Source organism: Salmo salar, chromosome 12, assembly GCF_965601325.2.
Source record: "Salmo salar chromosome 12, fSalSal1, whole genome shotgun sequence".
Classification (NCBI taxonomy): domain Eukaryota; kingdom Metazoa; phylum Chordata; class Actinopteri; order Salmoniformes; family Salmonidae; genus Salmo; species Salmo salar.
The window spans coordinates 14,727,274-14,737,500 of NC_138302.1; the positions used below are offsets into that span (position 1 = coordinate 14,727,274).

At 46.9% G+C, this 10,227-nt stretch overlaps 1 protein-coding gene across 3 annotated transcripts in view; it reads left to right on the forward strand.

Moving 5' to 3' along the window:
• Positions 1-344: 344 nt before the first annotated feature.
• Positions 345-10,227, forward strand: part of LOC106564264 (DENN domain-containing protein 1B) — a 34,131-nt gene continuing 24,248 nt past the window's right edge. Inside the window, exons 1-2 of one of the 3 annotated variants that reach the window (XM_045690778.2) lie at positions 345-774; positions 10,158-10,222. In XM_045690778.2, coding sequence (XP_045546734.2) covers positions 656-774; positions 10,158-10,222 — 184 coding nt within the window. In that variant the 5' untranslated portion in view covers positions 345-655. The remainder of the gene's footprint in view (positions 775-10,157; positions 10,223-10,227) is intronic. The other 2 variants (XM_045690776.2, XM_045690777.2) reach the window with 2 other exon arrangements.

Consider the following 10,227-nt stretch of genomic DNA (forward strand, 5'->3'; position numbering starts at 1 on the left):
GAGAGTCCATGCAGTACTAAAATCAACAGAATGATCATAACATGGTTGTGAAGGGACTGCTGTCTGTGTCCCAAATGACACCCTATTCCCTATGGGCCCTCTGGTCAAAAGTAGTGCACTACATAGGGTGCAATTTGGGACGGGCATAATATCACCATTGACATTGAGTGGAACGATGAGTTTAGTCAGATCTTGTTAAAATGTACGGGGGAGGGGTGATGATGACACCAAACAGGAAGTACAGGCTAGACTCCTGACCATTACTACTTCCTCTAAACGTGACTACAGTGTGAAGTCAATGGTGAGAGATGGGGTGGCAGAGGGAGTGAGAGAATGGGAGGAGAGAGAGAGAGGGAGAGGGAGGGAGAGAGAGATGGAGAGAGAGAGAGAGAGAGAGAGAGAGACGACAGAAACAAAGTGACAGTGGTGAGTTGGTAGAGAACTGAAAAGGAGAGGGAGAAAGAGGGAGAGGGAGGAAGAGAGAGAGAGAGAGAGCAATGTAATCGGCCACAGACCACACGCACGCACACACAAACACAGACGCACACAGATATCAGGAAGTAATTTGTTCAGTGCTGACTGTGCAGGCTGCTGTCTTGTATGTAAGCAGAAGAGTGTGTACCGTACGTCAGCGTGTGCACGTCAGTGTGTGTGTATGCCGACAACAGGTTTCAAGTATGACCCTCTCACTCCAGACCTAAGGATCTCTGACCCCACTGGACAGACACATGGACACACAGCTACACAGACCAACACCATGGGCTCAAGATTAAAGTAAGTCTAACGGCTCTCTATTTTCTCTCAATCTTTCTAGTCTCTCCTCTCTCCTCTCTGTTATTGCGGCTTCTATCACTTCCTCTCTCTCGGCTGCACAGGAAGCAGGTTTGCACAGTTGCCCGCGGTAACACTGTTGCCATCGGCAATGTGATGACACTAGTAGCCGTATTCAAGGAAGAATCAAGGCCTCACTTGTATTCTTCCACTACTTATTCTCTGTTCACCTGAATACATTCTCCTTCCGCAGTTTGTTATGAATACTCAAACACTGAATACCACTATCTTTAAAGTTGATCATTTATTTCTACTTTTAAAGTTGATACTTTTCATTCTCAGTGATCTGGTAGTAGAGACAGGATAGAGGCCTCTACATGAGACAACCAAACATACTGTCTGTCCACAGCCCTGGTCCTTCCTCCTATGTTCCTTGTTAATATTACTGGTGCGGTGTGATGTTCTTGTTGTGGTTTTACATTTCAGCAGGCACTCTTATCCAGAACGACTTCCAGGAGCAATTAGGGTAAAGTGACTTGCTCAAGGGCACGTCGTCAGATCTTTGACCTTGTCAGCTAGGGGATTCAAACCAGTGACCTTTCGGTTACGGGCCCAACGTTCTTAACCACCAGGCTACCTACCACCTAGATGGGTTCTGCTCTTGTTCCGAATGTGTTGTGTTCTGCTCTTGTTCCTACTGTAATGTGTTCTGCTCTTGTTCCTACTGTAATGTGTTCTGCTCTTGTTCCGAATGTGTTGTGTTCTGCTCTTGTTCATACTGTAATGTGTGGTGCTCTTGTTCCTACTGTGATGTGTTCTGCTCTTGATCCTACTGTGATGTGTTCTGCTCTTGTTCATACTGTAATGTGTGGTGCTCTTGTTCCTACTGTAATGTGTGGTGCTCTTGTTCCTACTGTGATGTGTTCTGCTCTTGATCCTACTGTGATGTGTTCTGCTCTTGTTCATACTGTAATGTGTGGTGCTCTTGTTCCTACTGTAATGTGTTCTGCTCTTGTTCCTACTGTAATGTGTTCTGTTCTTGTTCATACTGTAATGTGTGGTGCTCTTGTTCCTACTGTAATGTGTTCTGCTCTTGTTCCTACTGTAATGTGTTCTGCTCTTGATCCTACTGTGATGTGTTCTGCTCTTGTTCATACTGTAATGTGTTCTAATCTTCATACTGTAATGTGTTGAGCTCTTGTTCCTACTGTAATGTGTTCTGATCTTGTTCCTACTGTAATGTGTTCTGCTCTTGTTCCAACTGTAATGTGTTCTGCTCTTGTTCCTACTGTAATGTGTTCTGATCTTGTTCCTACTGTAATGTGTTCTGCTCTTGTTCCTACTGTGATGTGTTCTGCTCTTGTTCCTACTGTAATGTGTTCTGCTCTTGTTCCTACTGTGATGTGTTCTGCTCTTGTTCCAACTGTAATGTGTTCTGCTCTTGTTCCTACTGTAATGTGTTCTGCTCTTGTTCCAACTGTAATGTGTTCTGCTCTTGTTCCTACTGTGATGTGTTCTGCTCTTGTTCCTACTGTAATGTGTTCTGCTCTTGTTCCTACTGTAATGTGTTCTGCTCTTGTTCCAACTGTAATGTGTTCTGCTCTTGTTCCTACTGTGATGTGTTCTGCTCTTGTTCCTACTGTAATGTGTTCTGCTCTTGTTCCTACTGTAATGTGTTCTGCTCTTGTTCCTACTGTAATGTGTTCTGCTCTTGTTCCAACTGTAATGTGTTCTGCTCTTGTTCCTACTGTGATGTGTTCTGCTCTTGTTCCTACTGTAATGTGTTCTGCTCTTGTTCCTACTGTGATGTGTTCTGCTCTTGTTCATATTGTAATGTGTTCTGCTCTTGTTCCTACTGTGATGTGTTCTGCTCTTGTTCCTACTGTAATGTGTGGTGCTCTTGTTCCTACTGTGATGTGTTCTGCTCTTGTTCCTACTGTAATGTGTTCTAATCTTCATACTGTAATGTGTTGAGCTCTTGTTCCTACTGTAATGTGTTCTGCTCTTGTTCCTACTGTAATGTGTGGTGCTCTTGTTCATACTGTAATGTGTTCTGCTCTTGTTCCGACTGTGATGTGTTCTGATCTTGTTCCTACTGTAATGTGTTCTGCTCTTGTTCCTACTGTAATGTGTTCTGCTCTTGTTCCTACTGTAATGTGTTCTGATCTTGTTCCTACTGTAATGTGTTCTGCTCTTGTTCATACTGTAATGTGTGGTGCTCTTGTTCCTACTGTAATGTGTTCTGATCTTGTTCCTACTGTAATGTGTTCTGCTCTTGTTCCTACTGTAATGTGTGGTGCTCTTGTTCCTACTGTAATGTGTTCTGCTCTTGATCCTACTGTAATGTGTTCTGCTCTTGTTCCTACTGTAATGTGTGGTGCTCTTGTTCCTACTGTAATGTGTTCTGCTCTTGATCCTACTGTGATGTGTTCTGCTCTTGTTCCTACTGTAATGTGTTGCTCATCTTCATACTGTAATGTGTTCTGATCTTGATCATACTGTAATGTGTTCTGCTCTTGTTCCTACTGTAATGTGTTCTGATCTTGTTCCTACTGTAATGTGTGGTGCTCTTGTTCATACTGTAATGTGTGGTGCTCTTGTTCCTACTGTAATGTGTTCTGCTCTTGTTCATACTGTAATGTGTGGTGCTCTTGTTCCTACTGTAATGTGTTCTGCTCTTGTTCCTACTGTGATGTGTTCTGCTCTTGTTCCTACTGTAATGTGTTCTGCTCTTGTTCCTACTGTAATGTGTTCTGATCTTGTTCCTACTGTAATGTGTTGCTGCTCTTGTTCCTACTGTAATGTGTTCTGCTCTTGTTCCTACTGTAATGTGTTCTGATCTTGTTCCTACTGTAATGTGTTCTGATCTTCATACTGTAATGTGTTCTGATCTTGTTCCTACTGTGATGTGTTCTGCTCTTCGTCCTACTGTAATGTGTTCTAATCTTCATACTGTAATGTGTTGAGCTCTTGTTCCTACTGTGATGTGTTCTGCTCTTGTTCCTACTGTAATGTGTTCTGATCTTCATATTGTAATGTGTGCTGCTCTTGTTCCTACTGTGATGTGTTCTGCTCTTGTTCCTACTGTAATGTGTTCTGCTCTTGTTCCTACTGTAATGTGTTCTGATCTTGTTCCTACTGTAATGTGTTCTGCTCTTGTACCTACTGTGATGTGTTCTGCTCTTGTTCCTACTGTAATGTGTTCTGATCTTGTTCCTACTGTGATGTGTTCTAATCTTCCTACTGTAATGTGTTCTGATCTTGTTCCTACTGTAATGTGTTCTGATCTTGTTCCTACTGTAATGTGTTCTGATCTTCATACTGTAATGTGTTCTGATCTTGTTCCTACTGTGATGTGTTCTGCTCTTCGTCCTACTGTAATGTGTTCTAATCTTCATACTGTAATGTGTTGAGCTCTTGTTCCTACTGTGATGTGTTCTGCTCTTGTTCCTACTGTAATGTGTTCTGATCTTCATATTGTAATGTGTGCTGCTCTTGTTCCTACTGTAATGTGTTCTGCTCTTGTTCCTACTGTAATGTGTTCTGCTCTTGTTCCTACTGTAATGTGTTCTGATCTTGTTCCTACTGTAATGTGTTCTGCTCTTGTTCCTACTGTAATGTGTTCTGCTCTTGTTCCTACTGTAATGTGTTCTGATCTTGTTCCTACTGTAATGTGTTCTGATCTTGTTCCTACTGTAATGTGTTCTGATCTTGTTCCTACTGTAATGTGTTCTGCTCTTGTTCCTACTGTAATGTGTTCTGCTCTTGTTCCTACTGTAATGTGTTCTGATCTTGTTCCTACTGTAATGTGTTTTGATCTTGTTCCTACTGTAATGTGTTCTGATCTTGTTCCTACTGTAATGTGTGCTGCTCTTGTTCCTACTGTAATGTGTTCTGCTCTTGTTCCTACTGTAATGTGTTCTGATCTTGTTCCTACTGTAATGTGTTCTGATCTTGTTCCTACTGTAATGTGTTCTGAGAGGGAGAGGGGAGGAGAGAGAGAGAGAGCAGAGAGACAGAGAGAGACCGAGAGAGAGAGACAGAGAGAGAGAGCGAGAGAGAGAGAGACAGAAATTAGAGACACTGTGAAGGAATCCTGGTTCCGTATTCATAAAGCGTCTCAGCATAGGAGGGCTGATCTGGGATCAGGTCCCCCCTCTTATTCATTATGATCTAAAAGGCAAAAGCGAATTGTAGAGCAGCACTCTTACTCTGATATACTTCATGAATACAGGCCTTAGAGCTGTGATAGGCTAAGACGATTATGAGGTCATATAAAGTAATATGTCAGTATACTAGAACCATATGGCTGTAAACAGCGTATCCTTTAACACAGTGATTCCACCAGCCTCTCCTCCAGTATCACAGTGATTCCCCCAACCTCTCCTCCATTATCACAGTGATTCCCCCAACCTCTCCTCCTGTATCACAGTGATTTCCCCAGCCTCTCCTCCAGTATCACAGTGATTCCCCCAACCTCTCCTCCAGTATCACAGTGATTCCCCCAACCTCTCCTCTATTATCACAGTGATTTCCCCAGCCTCTCCTCCAGTATCACAGTGATTCCCCCAACCTCTCCTCCAGTATCACAGTGATTCCCCCAACCTCTACTCTATTATCACAGTGATTTCCCCAGCCTCTCCTCCAGTATCACAGTGATTCCCCCAACCTCTCCTCCAGTATCACAGTGATTCCCCCAACCTCTCCTCTATTATCACAGTGATTCCCCCAACCTCTCCTCCAGTATCACAGTGATTCCCCCAACCTCTCCTCCTGTATCACAGTGATTCACCCAACCTCTCCTCCAGTATCACAGTGATTCCTCCAACTGCTCCTTCAGTATCACAGTGATTCCCCCAGCCTCTCCTCCGGTATCACAGTGATTCCCCCAACCTCTCCTCCTGTATCACAGTGATTCACCCAACCTCTCCTCCAGTATCACAGTGATTCCTCCAACTGCTCCTTCAGTATCACAGTGATTCCCCCAGCCTCTCCTCCATTATCACAGTGATTCCCCCAGCCTCTCCTCCAGTATCAAAGTGATTCCCCCAACCTCTCCTCCATTATCACAGTGATTCCCCAACCTCTCCTCCATTATCACAGTGATTCCCCCAACCTCTCCTCTGTTATCACAGTGATTCCCCCAACCTCTCCTCCAGTATCACAGTGATTCCCCCAACCTCTCCTCCATTATCACAGTGATTCCCCAACCTCTCCTCTAGTATCACAGTGATTCCCCCAACCTCTCCTCCATTATCACAGTGATTCCCCCAGCCTCTCCTCCAGTATCACAGTGATTCCCCCAACCTCTCCTCCATTATCACAGTGATTCCCCCAACCTCTCCTCTGTTTTCACAGTGATTCCCCCAGCCTCTCCTCCGGTATCACAGTGATTCCCCCAACCTCTCCCCTATTATCACAGTGATTCCCCAAACCTCTCCTCTATTATCACAGTGATTCCCCCAACCTCTCCTCCAGTATCACAGTGATTCCTCCAACCGCTCCTTCAGTACCACAGTGATTCCCCAACCTCTCCTCCAGTATCACAGTGATTCCCCCAACTTCTCCCCTATTATCACAGTGATTCCCCAACCTCTCCTCTAGTATCACAGTGATTCCCCCAACCTCTCCTCCATTATCACAGTGATTCCCCAACCTCTCCTCTAGTATCACAGTGATTCCCCCAACCTCTCCTCCAGTATCACAGTGATTCCCCCAACCTCTCCTCCTGTATCACAGTGATTCCCCAACCTCTCCTCCAGTATCACAGTGATTCCCCCAACCTCTCCCCTATTATCACAGTGATTCCCCAACCTCTCCTCTAGTATCACAGTGATTCCCCCAACCTCTCCTCCAGTATCACAGTGATTCCCCCAACCCCTCCTCCATTATCACAGTGATTCTCCCAACCTCTCCTCCTGTATCACAGTGATTGCCCAACCTCTCCTCCAGTATCACAGTGATTCCCCCAACCTCTCCCCTATTATCACAGTGATTCCCCAACCTCTCCTCTAGTATCACAGTGATTCCCCCAACCTCTCCTCCAGTATCACAGTGATTCCCCCAACCCCTCCTCCATTATCACAGTGATTCCCCCAACCTCTCCTCCAGTATCACAGTGATTCCCCCAACCTCTCCTCCATTATCACAGTGATTCCCTCTGGCCTCTCCTCCATTATCACAGTGATTCCCCCAGCCTCTCCTCCAGTATCACAGTGATTCCCCCAACCTCTCCTCCAGTATCACAGTGATTCCCCTGGCCTCTCCTCCATTATCACAGTGATTCCCCTGGCCTCTCCTCCAGTATCACCGTGATTCCCCCAACCTCTCCTCCATTATCACAGTGATTCCTCCAACTGCTCCTTCAGTATCACAGTGATTCCCCCAACCTCTCCTCCAGTATCACAGTGATTCCCCCAACCTCTCCTCCATTATCACAGTGATTCCCTCTGGCCTCTCCTCCATTATCACAGTGATTCCCCCAGCCTCTCCTCCAGTATCACAGTGATTCCCCCAACCTCTCCTCCAGTATCACAGTGATTCCCCTGGCCTCTCCTCCATTATCACAGTGATTCCCCTGGCCTCTCCTCCAGTATCACCGTGATTCCCCCAACCTCTCCTCCATTATCACAGTGATTCCTCCAACTGCTCCTTCAGTATCACAGTGATTCCCCCAGCCTCTCCTCCGGTATCACAGTGATTCCCCCAACCTCTCCTCCTGTATCACAGTGATTCACCCAACCTCTCCTCCAGTATCACAGTGATTCCTCCAACTGCTCCTTCAGTATCACAGTGATTCCCCCAACCTCTCCTCCATTATCACAGTGATTCCCCCAGCCTCTCCTCCAGTATCAAAGTGATTCCCCCAACCTCTCCTCCATTATCACAGTGATTCCCCAACCTCTCCTCCATTATCACAGTGATTCCCCCAACCTCTCCTCTGTTATCACAGTGATTCCCCCAACCTCTCCTCCAGTATCACAGTGATTCCCCCAACCTCTCCTCCATTATCACAGTGATTCCCCAACCTCTCCTCTAGTATCACAGTGATTCCCCCAACCTCTCCTCCATTATCACAGTGATTCCCCCAGCCTCTCCTCCAGTATCACAGTGATTCCCCCAACCTCTCCTCCGGTATCACAGTGATTCCCCCAACCTCTCCCCTATTATCACAGTGATTCCCCAAACCTCTCCTCTATTATCACAGTGATTCCCCCAACCTCTCCTCCAGTATCACAGTGATTCCTCCAACCGCTCCTTCAGTACCACAGTGATTCCCCAACCTCTCCTCCAGTATCACAGTGATTCCCCCAACCTCTCCCCTATTATCACAGTGATTCCCCAACCTCTCCTCTAGTATCACAGTGATTCCCCCAACCTCTCCTCTGTTATCACAGTGATTCCCCCAACCTCTCCTCTATTATCACAGTGATTCCCCCAACCTCTCCTCCATTATCACAGTGATTCCCCAACCTCTCCTCTAGTATCACAGTGATTCCCCCAACCTCTCCTCCAGTATCACAGTGATTCCCCCAACCTCTCCTCCTGTATCACAGTGATTCCCCAACCTCTCCTCCAGTATCACAGTGATTCCCCCAACCTCTCCCCTATTATCACAGTGATTCCCCAACCTCTCCTCTAGTATCACAGTGATTCCCCCAACCTCTCCTCCAGTATCACAGTGATTCCCCCAACCTCTCCCCTATTATCACAGTGATTCCCCAACCTCTCCTCTAGTATCACAGTGATTCCCCCAACCTCTCCTCCAGTATCACAGTGATTCCTCCAACCCCTCCTCCATTATCACAGTGATTCCCCCAACCCCTCCTCCAGTATCACAGTGATTCCCCCAACCTCTCCTCCGGTATCACAGTGATTCCCCAGCCTCTCCTCCAGTATCACAGTGATTCCCCCAACCTCTCCCCTATTATCACAGTGATTCCCCCAACCTCTCCTCCAGTATCACAGTGATTCCCCCAACCTCTCCTCCTGTATCACAGTGATTCACCCAACCTCTCCTCCAGTATCACAGTGATTCCTCCAACTGCTCCTTCAGTATCACAGTGATTACCCCAGCCTCTCCTCCGGTATCACAGTGATTCCCCCAACCTCTCCTCCTGTATCACAGTGATTCACCCAGCCTCTCCTCCAGTATCACAGTGATTTCCCCAGCCTCTCCTCCAGTATCACAGTGATTCCCCCAACCTCTCCTCCAGTATCACAGTGATTCCCCCAACCTCTCCTCTATTATCACAGTGATTCCCCCAACCTCTCCTCCAGTATCACAGTGATTCCCCCAACCTCTCCTCCTGTATCACAGTGATTCACCCAACCTCTCCTCCAGTATCACAGTGATTCCTCCAACTGCTCCTTCAGTATCACAGTGATTCCCCCAGCCTCTCCTCCGGTATCACAGTGATTCCCCCAACCTCTCCTCCTGTATCACAGTGATTCCCCCAACCTCTCCTCCAGTATCACAGTGATTCCTCCAACTGCTCCTTCAGTATCACAGTGATTCCCCTCTCCTCCAGTATCACAGTGATTCCCCCAACCCCTCCTCCATTATCACAGTGATTCCCCCAACCTCTCCTCCAGTATCACAGTGATTCCCCCAACCTCTCCTCCATTATCACAGTGATTCCCTCTGGCCTCTCCTCCATTATCACAGTGATTCCCCCAGCCTCTCCTCCAGTATCACAGTGATTCCCCCAACCTCTCCTCCAGTATCACAGTGATTCCCCTGGCCTCTACTCCATTATCACAGTGATTCCCCTGGCCTCTCCTCCAGTATCACCGTGATTCCCCCAACCTCTCCTCCAGTATCACAGTGATTCCCGCAACCTCTCCTCCAGTTATCACAGTGATTCCCCCAACCTCTCCTCCAGTATCACAGTGATTCCCCCAACCTCTCCTCCAGTATCACAGTGATTCCCTCAGGCCTCTCCTCCAGTATCACAGTGATTCCCCCAGCCTCTCCTCCAGTATCACAGTGATTCCCCCAACCTCTCCTCCAGTATCACAGTGATTCCCCCAGCCTCTCCTCCATTATCACAGTGATTCCCCCAACCTCTCCTCCAGTCGCCCCAGCCAGTCCACTTCCTTGATGTATTCCATAACTAGAACTGATCAAGCCCCTCATTAGTTAAATAGGCTGTGTTAGTTGTGGAGTACTGGAGGAGATGTACTGGAGGAGATGTACTGGAGGAGAGGTACTGGAGGAGAGGTACTGGAGGACAGGTACCGGAGGACAGGTACCGGAGGAGAAGTGCTGGAGGAGAAGTACTGGAGGAGAGGTACAGGAGGAAAGTACCGGAGGAGTGGTTTGGGAAACACTACTCTATCACTACTGTTAATGTCATGGTGTTGTTGTGTGTTTCTGTCTTCAGAGAAAACCCTGACAGGACCTTCTACTGGTTCTTTGAAGCATCTTGTCCAATCGCAAGAGACAAAGGTGAG